The sequence below is a fragment of the Zosterops lateralis genome (genome assembly GCF_965231275.1).
Source record: "Zosterops lateralis genome assembly, chromosome: 5".
Classification (NCBI taxonomy): Eukaryota; Metazoa; Chordata; class Aves; order Passeriformes; family Zosteropidae; genus Zosterops; species Zosterops lateralis.
This window is the reverse complement of record NC_139766.1, coordinates 27,308,505-27,320,883: the sequence shown is the minus strand read 5'-3', so window position 1 is coordinate 27,320,883 and position 12,379 is coordinate 27,308,505. Positions and strand designations below refer to the sequence as shown.

The 12,379-nt window shown below is 43.4% G+C and overlaps 1 protein-coding gene across 2 annotated transcripts in view; it reads left to right on the top strand.

Annotated features, from left to right (window-relative positions):
• Nucleotides 1-11,365: 11,365 nt before the first annotated feature.
• The window catches only part of CHIC2 (cysteine rich hydrophobic domain 2), a 31,114-nt gene continuing 30,100 nt past the window's right edge, over nt 11,366-12,379 (top strand). For both annotated transcript variants that reach the window (XM_083860860.1, XM_083860861.1), the window contains exon 1: nt 11,366-11,512. In XM_083860860.1, the coding sequence (XP_083716986.1) occupies nt 11,394-11,512 (119 nt within the window). In that variant the 5' untranslated portion in view covers nt 11,366-11,393. The remainder of the gene's footprint in view (nt 11,513-12,379) is intronic.

The window sequence follows — 12,379 nt, the reverse complement described above, 5'->3', positions numbered from 1 at the left end:
GCAAGGCATTGCACTAAGGAGACAGAAATACTGTGCATGTGGACTCTAGAGCATGCCAACCATACACGGAGAAATCCATATAGATGGTCAAAGCCCATGGCACTGTGCGTGGAGAAACCTCACCAGTGATGGCAGACAGTTTTCCATGTCCATCTCAGAAAAACACAAAATCAGAGCACATCCAGTGAACAGCTTTAGAAGTGTAGTATCAGAGGAACATGGAACATCATGAAAAGACTTATAGAGGAGGCATAATTTTTGTTTATACCAGTGAGGTAAATATCCACAAGAGAGAAGAGGTACTCCATATAAAGAAGAGTACCATCATAAAAACAGGTGGATATACTCTGGCCATGTAGAAATTTAGCATGGAAAAAAAGCCCTTTCTAACTATGAGAGAAATAAGGTTCTGGAACTCCTTGTGGGATTTACCAATGGGAATATGAAATAGAAGTAGTTCTAAGAGGAAACTGGACACATTTCTCACTGTTATGTAACAGTCCGTAATGTTGTGGGATTTTTTTCCTGAAGACACATACAAACTCTGCTTAACATCCATTTTGAAAGAATGCTGATTTAATTTTTAGTTGTTGATTATTTCAGGGAATGTGTTATCTAAAAAATATGCTGCATTTTTACTCCTAAAAACTAAGGCCCACAGAGCAACCAGAGCAAATGTGGAAGTAGCACTCTACCACATCCTTCCTGTCTTCTACACTATACCATCCCTGCTCATTGCCTGTTTAGTGTTCTGCCTCTGCTCTGACAGGAACTGTTGCTTTTGTTTGGGTTTTGCCTGTTTTTTTACATTTGTAATTATGATGTGTAATAAAAGCCATATGTACAAAAATGGTCAGCTTTTTTCATATGTCAGATTAAACTTTGGTCTGATTTGATACAATCTGTAAACCTCTTCAAGAAATAAAGCAATCCTCTAATTTCTGCAGTTCCATTTTCACAATATAGTCTTAGCTTTGCCTGAGCAGCTGTTACGTGAAAACAAATATCTAATGCCTGTAGCTGGAAGCAGTCCTTTAACACATTCATCTCTTTACATGTATTTGTATCCTCAATTTAAAATAGAGGAACAAAACCAAAAGCTTCAGGAAGCAGAGCCTGAGTGAAACACAGGCTAGGGGTACCCTACTCCTGCTTTCCTATGAAGAAAGTAACATATTGAAGAAGGATACAATATAAGCATGTCAAAATGAAACCAAAATGAAGGTTTCTATTTAAAAAATATAAAAGAAAGTTTTGCATAGTCTGCTTCTTCTTGTTTCTCATGAATACATTGTCCAAGCTTGTATTTGAAGCTTTCGGTTTGAAAAATCATGGAAACAAAATAATTTCACACATTTTATTTTGTGCTGTATAAGTATATTAGTTAAAAGCTTATTTAATATGCTATAATGTTGACCCTACACCAAAATATAATGGGAAGAGAATGATAGAAGTCTTGGAAATCATCTTATAAAGTTCAGAGCAGTCTTCTAGGAAAAAATACATTAAAATTAAAGAAATCCTTCCCCCCACCAACCAAATAATCTAAAACAGTATGAAGCAACTGAAAAAGGAAAAAGTATTGGAACCTAAACTGGTAGGAGACGTAACCATGAAGGTATGAGTTACAAAATTTTTGTGAAAAAAAATTTCTATGATACATTGACCAGATGAAAAAACATCAGCCAAAAAGGAGTCCAAAATTTTAAGAGTAGTTCAGAAAAAACTGTGTCCACATTAGCAGTCTGTGTTCTCTCTCTTACACTTCAGCTGAGCCAAAGAACAAATATTCCTATTAAAACATGTATGTGTCTAGAATACAAGTAACACTATAGTGTATAAGAGGTGTGGCTGTCTGCACTCTCGAACGTACCAAGACAAACTGGTTACAAGTCACAAGATGGAAAGCTTTGGGTAAAATACTACTCTCAGTTCAGAGCTGTAAGAAAGAATAACTCTGCAGCTATTCTGAATGGTGCAGTGGGAGTAGAATTTGGCCTGGTGTTTTCAAAGGTTAGTTAAACAAAATATGACCTTTTTCAGGCTGAGGGAACAAAAGAGGTCAGCTCATTCTCCAGAGCTACAAAAGGTCTTTCAAGGATACCAAAGAAATAAAAATAAAAGCCATGATCACACTTCCTAGATGCACACATAGAAACAACACTTGTATGCTAAGATATTACCCAGTGGAAAAACTCCTGAGAGCGTCCCAATTAATAAAAAGTCCTGCCAGTAATTCACCCACTGTGGGAAAGGTGTACATATTCAATCAATTAATTTTGTCCAAGGTGCCAGAGTGTAGTGGTTTGAAAACAAAACAAGTGAGAGACTCAAAGTCAGAAATACAATTTAATAGGAAGAAATAAGGAAAGGTAAAATAAAAATAAATGCAATAACACAAAGGACCACTGACAGAGTCAGAATACAACCTGAGCAGGGTGGTGGAAACAGTCCAGGTGAGGTGCTCTTCCTGAAGCAGTGATCCTGTAGAGAGGTCTGGTAGCTCTGGTCCTTTGGGAATCCAGTGGGTAGGTGCTGCTTGCACTGTCCCACATACCAGCTTATATCCAGGTGAGAATGCTTGGCTCCTCCCCCTGGGTGGAGCATCTCACAATGGGATGATGAGTTGTGAAGTGGGTCCTTGATGGCCCATTAAACAGAGATAACTCCTGGAGGGAGTTACCTGTGAGTCATTGGCAAGACATTGATGGGCCATTAGCAGAAGACAGCCCAAAGGAAGGGGACCTGGGAAGACACTGCCCCACTTGGTTTCAACAGCTCATGAAGATGGTGATGGAATAAATCCTTTGTGCACATCATACACTACAACCCAGGACACAGAGCAAGAGAGTTGCAGAACTGAGATTTGACCCAAAATTTCCTATTTTTCAGCATCTTACAGTATTTAACAGTGCTTCATAAGGCACCTTGAAAAATTGCAAAGAGTGTGCTGAATCTGATTGTACTTTAATAACTCATTGGGCAAAGGAAGCCTAATGCAGTTTTCCCATTTCTTTGTGGGTAAGAACTTAACATAGGTTATTCCCCTGTCTGCAAGGACATTCTGGTACAGGCTGGCCATTGTGTACAAACAGATCAGTTACCCAAACTTCACTGATTTGATTCTCTGCTGTAGGCTAGAATTGATACGCCAGTGTTTTTGAGGAGATGCTTAGGGTGAGACTGCTGGGAGCCAAAAAAGAACTTGAAGGAACTGGATCCTGCAGAAAGGCAATTCTTTTCCAATGTCTCTCTTGCTATGAAAGGAAAGTAAGTTTATTTTGAGCTTGTAGATTATTCCCCTCTCTCATGCTCTGCCACAGAGGTTAGAATTGTTTTTTGTTCTCTACCTTCCTTGAGGAAATCTTGCTCCAGGAATGTAATATATTCCACTATTCCACATTTTTTCACACTTCAAAAAACTCATAATAAGAATATCTATTTTTTCATTATTTAAGGATCATGCTCAGTATTATCTACCTGGAAGCAGAAAGGAGCTATTTTAAAGATATTCAAAAGGAAATAAAAATTGACATTTTTGAAAGAGACTGGTGCTAGAAATCTCTTTGCTTTTATGCAATAGGAATGAACATGTTAGCATTCCCAAATATTAATGAACTTGAAAGTTTTCAGAGGAAATCTCAATTGTACATGTTTTGATGATTTTAAACGAAAGACATCCTTCCCTGTTCTCTTTAGATCAACATTTGTCACAGTAACTAATGAGGAAGTAATTATAATGTAATTTGTCAGAATAATCCGACAGGCAAAGAATTATTTTCTCAATCCTAAAGGACTACATAGTTCTAGTTTTCCAACAGATTGGGTACATGTGGGTGGCATAGCAGAGAGTATTTGTTGTTAAGCAGGATAAAAACTTTTGCACTTTCTATTCTCAAGCAAAAATGGACAAAGGCATTGTCTAATTCTCTAAAATATGTTACATGATGGCATTTCACCTTAATACAGATTAGTAAATCTTATTTTAATAATTTCATCATATAAATGCTACTTCTTTTTACAGTGACTTTGAGATTTATAGTTCAGTTGCAGTAGTTAAGTAGTCACTCACTGTTTCTTTAAGATAGAGAGTAAACAATTTGGCCATTCAGTCATATTTATCAAGAGGAAAATGGCTATCCTCAGAATAAATATAAACTTCAATGAGGTACTGAAGGATGGAAAAACAAAGAAACAGGAAAAAATTAATACATTAGTTTAAAATCTGTGCTGGTATTCAAGGAGGTGTGATTGTTCACTCCAATAGCAGCTGGAGGAGGTCTGCATTTGTCATTGACTGTTCTGTTGTGGGGTATGTTTTGGTTCAATTTTTTTTTAGAATACAAGTTGACTACAGCTTTACCCAAGCTACAGTAGCTGTATCTCTAATATATACAGCAGAGGACTCAGCCCACATTACTCGTTTATACTTGTTTTCAGCACTTCCAGCAGATACTATTCTTAAAGGTGACCTTCTGAAGAAGGGATTGATATTGTACATCTGCTATTTTAAGAATGTATTTGTAGAAGTTGCTGTTCCATTTGTATGTTTATATGATTTTGTTTACATTTTGCTTCAGTGGACTTCATGCTTTTGGTCTCCCACCACTGAATAAAACCCCATTAGTTTCAATGCTAGATTAATCTTAAATAAAATACTTATTTTGTGTGTTTCTGTTTAATTGATGTGATTATAGAGAAAGAAAAAAACAAACCCAAAACTAAAAGCCAAGCAGCATGTTGCATTAGATTTTAACATTGATAGGAAGAGAAGAAACAAGTTGCAGTTTATATTTCATGTCAGTAAATCCTACAAGAAGAAAACAAAACCCAGTGTAATGCCCAAAAACAGCCTAGAGTTTATTCTGCCTGTAGGTTATGTGAAACACAAGCAGGTCTTTAAGTCAAGCATATCACAAATCCTTTATGGATTAGGAGATTCTGTCTTCAGTAATGTGTAATCATTTGGTCCTTGAAAGATACGGAGTATCCAACTCCACCCATCCACAGTTTTAACAGACTTGAAACTACAAGAGCTTTATTCTTCATTTTGTTATATGTTAAGAGAATTTGGAAAAGGAAGCATCTGCTTTTCCCTTTACATGCAATCTATGCTTTCTGTACTTTATTTATGACTTATAAAGAGTCTCTTTCAGAAATACTATATTATATATAGAGGTACCTTTTGAACTCATCTTATTAACCTCATACAATATAGGAAGCTGGACCAAAAGGAAAATCAAATAAATTGCTTGGCAGAAGGAAAAAAGACAAAAATCCTGGAGTTATTCAACATACCTTTTTACCCTGAGAGCTCATTCAATCCTGCATCATAAAGTAAGAAACAGAAGTATGACTCACCATAATGGTTTGGTGTCAAGACTTTCCTTTGATTTTTGCACAGAAAATCTTGTTTAGTTTATTTGGGGTTTACAGGGATTTTGCAAAATAATCAGTTAATCAGCAAGAAATGACATAATGAAATTGGTTGGACAAACAAATACAAAGCCGTGACCAACAGTAAGTTCTGTTGTGTTTTTTTTAGCTATGTACCTGTTCCTGACTTTGTATTTCCACATTTCTGCGATACTGTAAATATTCTTTTAAATTTTTATTTGATTTTGTTAAAACTCAGGGCATGTTGGTCACTGATGCCCCTATCAGAAACGTGTACATTATCAGACACACTTTATCCAGATTTGTCAAGAGAAAAGGGACATTTAAGCAGGACAGAGGAGCCAACCCAGTGGTGAAGGGCTGTGTGCCAAGGGAAGGGACTGATGACCAGTTCTCAGAGCAGACCAAGAAAAGCACAGCCTGATGTAAGTGCCCTTGGTGGTTTGCTACAGTTCTGTAGCTTTGTTAAACTCCCTCTGCAGTGTATATTATTTCTACTCTTCTCTGGCTTCTGTACCATCCCTGCTTGCCCCCTTCCCTTGCTATCAACACCCACTCTTGTTTTCCTTCTGGCTACCTCTCTTCTCTTAATTAATCAGGGAAAGAGAAGCTCTTCCTGCCAGCTTTGCTTGGCTATTGAGTAGTGGTAGGAGTTCAAAGAACAAGGTTACACCCGCACCTGCTGCTTGTTCTTTGATGCCCTGTCGGGTGAAACAATTTCCTTCAGAAGTTCCAACAATGTACTAATTAACAAAGGAAAAGACAGGGAAAAACAAGACAAAGACTGTGGGAGGAATGAGGTGAGTAACAACTGAGAAGATGTCAGAGGAAAGCAGGGGAAAGAAGCAATTACAAAGGGGGAACTGTGATAGAAACACAGAAAAAAGGAAAGAGACAAACAATAAGGAGAGGAAAGTAAAACAAACAAACAAACAAACAAAACAAAACAAAAAAAAACACAGAAACCAAAAGATGGATAAACTAGTATAAAGATTTGCAGAAAAGGAAATTATTTTAAGTCACCTTTAGATTACAGTATACAATTCTTATAGAGCATCTCTGAGAACAGTGAGTACCTCTGTCAGAGAGATCTGTACATGGTATCAGTTCTCCCATAGTGCAGGAATTCACTGGGGAGGGAGGGCATTCCTACCTGGAACAACAGCATGATGCTCCTCAATTTGGACTTTAGAACTACCACCTTTATATAGATATAATGAGAGTTAAGTTGCTCAAAAATGCAATCAGTATGAGCCTGTCATTACTCTCACTGTTCCTAGAGAAAGGACGATGAACTGTAAATGGGAGTTCCACAATGTTGGGTCAGAGTAGATACCAAAACAGTCACAAGCAAACTCTGTGATGTAAAGGCATGTACTTGGAAGTACATGGCTGGTGGCAGGGCTGGCACATAGCAGGGACACATCAGCAGTGAAGAAGTGACAACTCACTGATACTTCTTGAAACAGAGGAGAGGCCCGCTTTCTTCAGTGTGTGTGGTAGGACAAGCTGCACAAAATGAGGAGTCTCCTTGCAGCCTTTGAGGGCAGTCCAGTACTGCCGAACCCAGTGCTGAAGGCTTTGAGCACACCAGGTGCTGTGAACCTGATGCTGAAGCATCACGGGCACCTCAGCCTAGAAACTTGGAGCTTCCACATCACACCTGCCACAGCTCTTCATCTGTTAAAGGCTGACCTATACTGAACATCTGGAAACTGTGGACTGTGGAACTGGCACTCATTAGGCAAGTAATGCACACTAAAGTGATGAACTGATTGAGAGGCTTTGGACTTTCTTTCTTTTTCTCTTATCTCAAATTCATCAAGTGAGCTAACCAAGCCTGTCATGCCACATGGCACAGGGATCTTGGACCTCAAGCCTTTGCTGGTCCCTGCAACACTGCTCCAAGGGTTTAAGTGTGATGTGGGTAAGTCCATCCCTTCAATGCAATTTCCAAGGCTTCCAGCATGGTGCTGCTGCGCTGCACAGCATTAACCCCGATTATCCATCTGCTACTGTGAAACAGGTATCTGAAAACAAACCGGTTACCAAATTCATCTGTAGAGTGAAGTAGAAAAAGGAGGCACAACTTCACTGAAACCACTGGGTTTTCTTTTGCTTTCGCTAGTATTAAATTTAGCCTATTTTATCAATTTCAGGACTGTCAGACAGAACCAACAAGCCATCAGTCCTGCTAAATCAAATTTCTGTGTGAGACATGTAAGAAGAGTAACTAGGTAAAACCCCCATGAGTTAAGCATGCTAGTATGAAAGTACACTATTACTCAAGTGAATTCTATGTTATTCTGTAGAAATCTGTTATTTAGGAAATGAACCCTGTTACAAGTAGCTAATGATAGAAATATTGTCACACTTTCCTAGTGTGAAAGCACAAAGTGCTGCTTTCTCCTTTGCAGCAAAGACGGCTTCGTGGATTCTCTCACACTGTTTCTATCCTGGTTTTACACAGAGCAGTAGGCATCATCACACCTTTGTATACACTCTACAACTGAGAAATACACCATGAGGATCTTTATGAGTAATGGAGAGTAAGTGGCAATGGTAGTCTTTCAGAAAATAAACTGGTCAGTATAACAAAATCCAGGAGAGGGCCACAAACATGACTAGAGGGATGGAGCACCTGTCCATTGAAAATAGGTTGGGAGAGCTGGGGTTGTTCAGCCTGGGGAAGGCTCTGCGAGGACCTCATCACAGCCTTCCAGTACCTAAAGGGAGCCTACAAAAGTAAGTTTGTACAGGGGCCTGTAGTGATAGGAGAAGGGGAAATGGCCTTAAGTTGAAACACAATAGGTTTAGATTAGATGTTAGGAAGAAATTCTTTCCTGTGAGGGTGGTGAAGCACTGGAATGTGTTGCCCTGAGAAGTTGTGGATACTCTATCTTTGGAAGCGTTCAAGGGCAGTTTGGACGGGTCTTTGAGTGATATGGTCTAGCGGAAGGTTCCCTGCACATGGCAGGAGAACTGGATGATGTTTAAGGTCCCTTTTGACTCAACCATTCTATGATATACTGAAACAAGCCAGGAAAAAAAAGAACTGTAGGTTTCAAATGAAAAATTATCCAATGTGGAAAGGAGGCTATTGTAAATAAGATACATGGAGTACTAGGAAAGTAAAGCAGAATGTAGAACTCCCTTCACACTCATAAAAGTGGACAAGGGAAGTGGTTCAGATGTCATTTTTCTGGACTTCTGTAAAGCCTGTAAAAGCCCACAACATGCTTTTCTCTTAACTGGAGAGAGATGGATTTAAGGGGTGGGCTGTGAGTTGGGTAAGAAAGTGGTTGCATCCAGTGGGTAGAAGTCAACAGCACCCGATGGCCATCAGTGCTGAGTGATATCAAGTGTCCATATTGGGACCAGCACTGTTTAATGTTTTCATCAATGACATAGACAAAGGGATATAGTGCACGTTCAGTGAATTTGCAGATGACACTAAGCTGAGAAGTGTGATTGACACACTTAGAGGACGGGGTGCCATCCAGAGGAACCTGGACAAGCATGAGATGTGGGCATGTGGGAGTTTCCTGAGGTTTAACAAGATCAAGTCAAGGTGCTGGGGCAACCTGGGGTGGGGCAACTGCCACTATCAACACAGGCTGGGATGAACAGACCCAGAGCAGCCTGGCTGAGAGGGACTTGGGGGTGCAGGTGGGTGAGAGGCTGGACATGACCCAGCCATGGGCACTCACAGCCCAGAAAGCCAAACGTGTCCTGGGCTGCATCCAGAGCCCCGTGGGCAGCAGGGGAGGGAGAGGATTCTGCCCATCTGCTCTGGTGAGAGCCCACCTGGAACACTGCATCCAGCTCTGGGGTCCCCAACACAGGAAGGACATGGACCTGCTGGAATGAGTCCGGAGAAGGGCCACCAAGTTGATCAGAGGGGCAGAGAACCTCTGCTAGGAGGAAATGCTGAGAGAATTGGGGTTGTTCAGCCTGGAGAAGGCTTTCAGGTGACATGAATGTGGCCTTGCAGTACCTGAAGAAGGCCTACAAGAAAGATGAAGAGGGACTTTCTACAAGGATATGTATTAGACATTAGCAAAAAATTATTTACTGCAAGGGTAATGACATATTTTTATATTTACTGTGAGGGTGAGACATTGGAAGAGGTTGCTTGGAAAAGCTGTGGATGCTTCATCCTTGGAAGTGTCCAAGGCCAGGCTGAATAAGGCCTTGAGCAACCTGGTCTAGTGGAAGGTGTCTCTGCCCACAGCAGGGTAGGGTAGAACTTGATGATCTTTAATGTCCTGTATAACCCAAGCCATTCTATGATAAGCAGATTTACCTTTTTTTCTTCCTTTTTTTTTTTTATTTTTTTGACTGTTTCAGGCTGAACCCTCTGACATTATATATTAGATACTGCTGCAAGTACATAATCCACCAGTCCACTCTGTCAAATAAAGAAGGTCTGCTGCCCCTTTTTAAAATGTCATCTTACTACTGGTATATTCCATTTCACACTGCCTTCCACCATCGTTGTCCCAACAGCTGATGGCCTACCTGTTGCTAAGGCCATTGTGCTCACACTGGCATTTTACAGTCTTTAAGTCTTGGTTATGACAAATACCAAAACTGCCAAGAGATAAGAAGAATCCCTACCATTTTGTAGGGTTTTCTGCTCAGCATTCATCAATGTAGTCCTAAAGAGGCTGTTCCTCTGTAAATCCATTGTTCATCTGCTCTGCAAATAGTGGCCTTAGCATGATGCTTTCCATGGAGGATTCAAGGCTGCAACAGGAATGGCAGATCCAGGAACTGACAGCACCAAGGGACATGCAGACACCTGGCCCCAGCCTTCGTGTGAGCAGGATGGCCTTGGCCAGCGGCACTTATCCCACATCTCCCTGCACTGAGCCAGAGGGACCAGCAGGCTCACAGCAGGTATCCAAACTCCGGCCTCCCCCTTCCTCCGTGGACTTCATGGGTGCACAAAAAGGGTTAAAACTTTGTGGTCAAGAAGGCCAGTGGTACCCTAGGCTGCAGAGGGAAGGGCATTGCCAGCAGGCGATCCTGCCCCTCTGTTCACCCTTGTTGAGGTCACCCGGCTCCTCTGCTGTGTCCAGCTCTGGGCTCCTCAGGACAAGGGACATGGAGCTCCTGAAGAGGTCTGGTGGAGGGCAACAAGGATGAGTAAGAGATTGGAGCATCTCTCTTACGAGGAAAGGCTGAGGGCTGTGACTGGCAGAGGAATGTGAAGTATTAGTCCAAAATGATGAGCTGTCAGGAAGTAAGGTGCCTGTATTCCTGCTTTTCAACATTGAGAAGGGATGTCTGAGGGATCTAATCAATATCTATCGGAATCTGGAGGGAGGATGTCAGAGGATGTAGCCAGGTTATTCTCAGAGGTGCCAAGCAATAGGAAAAGGGACAACTGGCAGAAACTGATTCACAGGAAGTTCCACCGCGGTGTGAGGAAGAACTCCTTTACTGTGCAGGTGACCACACCCCAGAACAGACTGCCCAGAGAGGCTGTGGGGTCTCCCTCACAGGGGTATTCAGGAGCTGTCCGGACCCAATGCCGTGCCCTGCGCTCTATTCAGAAGCCGTCCGGACCCAATGCTGTGCCCTGTGCTGTGGGCAGACCCACCCTGAGCAGGGGCTGTACCCGGTGATCGCTCCCCTCCCGGCCCGGCCCTTTGGGGTCCCTGTGAAGGCGGGCCCTGGTGGGGGGCGGCGCTCTCGGCCCCCACGCGCGCGCCCCCAGCCCGCCCCGGCGCGCGCGGCTGTGGGGGCGGGGCCGGGCCGGGCCGGATGTTGTTGTTGTTGTTCCTGCCCCGCCCCTCGCCCCCTCCCCCCGCGGAGGGTGACGGGCGCTTCCCCGCCCGGAGCCGCCGCTTCAGCCGCCGCCGCCGCGGTCCCGCTGCCGCCCGGCCCGGCCCGGGGCGCCCCCGCCGGCCCCCTCCCCTCTGCCTCCCCGGCCGGCTCCCGTCGCGTCGCGCCGGCTCCTCTGGCTCATCGGACGCCCCGGCTCGGCCATGGCGGACTTCGATGAGATCTACGAGGAGGAGGAGGACGAGGAACGGGCGCTGGAGGAGCAGCTCCTGAAGTACTCCCCCGACCCGGTGGTGGTGCGAGGCTCCGGCCATGTCACCGTGTAAGGGCCGCGGCGGGGCCTGCGCGGCCGGGGCCGGGGCGGGCGGTGGAGGAGGCCCGGGCGGCGGGACGGGGGCGGCCGGGAGGGAGCGCCGAGCCCGCGGGTGCGACCTGGGGCGAGTCGGGGGATAGGCGTGGGGAGCACCGGGCCGGGACTGTGCCCTTCCCCTACGTGAAGCTGCCAGAGGGCTCTTCTCGGCTCCACCGGGCAGCTGGAAGCCGCCTGGAAACTCCCAGGCGGGTGCAAACCTCCTACTGGGCGCCGAGGAAACAAGACTGGCTTGGGCTGTGACTGGCAGAGGAATGTGAAGTATTAGTCCAAAATGATGAGCTGTCAGGAAGTAAGGTGCCTGTGTTCCTGTGTATAACAGGTATGTGCCAGCATATGACCGGCTGGACTATTGAACACGGTTGTTTATGTACCTGTTACCCACTCCCATTTAACTTGTGGCTGCTCATGCAGCTCTGAGGACTTGTAACAAAGAAAAGGCATCAGTCAGATAGCTACATGTAAAATTATGTTGTGATTGGCGTGTTGTTTCACTGTGTTTGACATGGAAGCAACTTTGTTTTGTGTGTGTTTGGTATCTGAGTCTAGCAGCAAGTGACCACGAGCTTGTGTAGTACTTCTCAATAATGTAAGAGATGAGGGTATCATTCCTTCCATCAGTTCTGTCAGGCTCACTCTGTTGAGCTGTAGTAGCTGTCAGTTACACTATATAGTCTCAGGAGCTGAAATACAAATCTGAAGACAAGACACAGTAGTACAAATTTTTGTGTTTTTGTATTCAGTGTCCAGTAGAACTAGGTTTGTAGTACAGGATAAAAAGCTGAAGATTCTGTGGTCTGTTGCTCTCTCATAAACTCT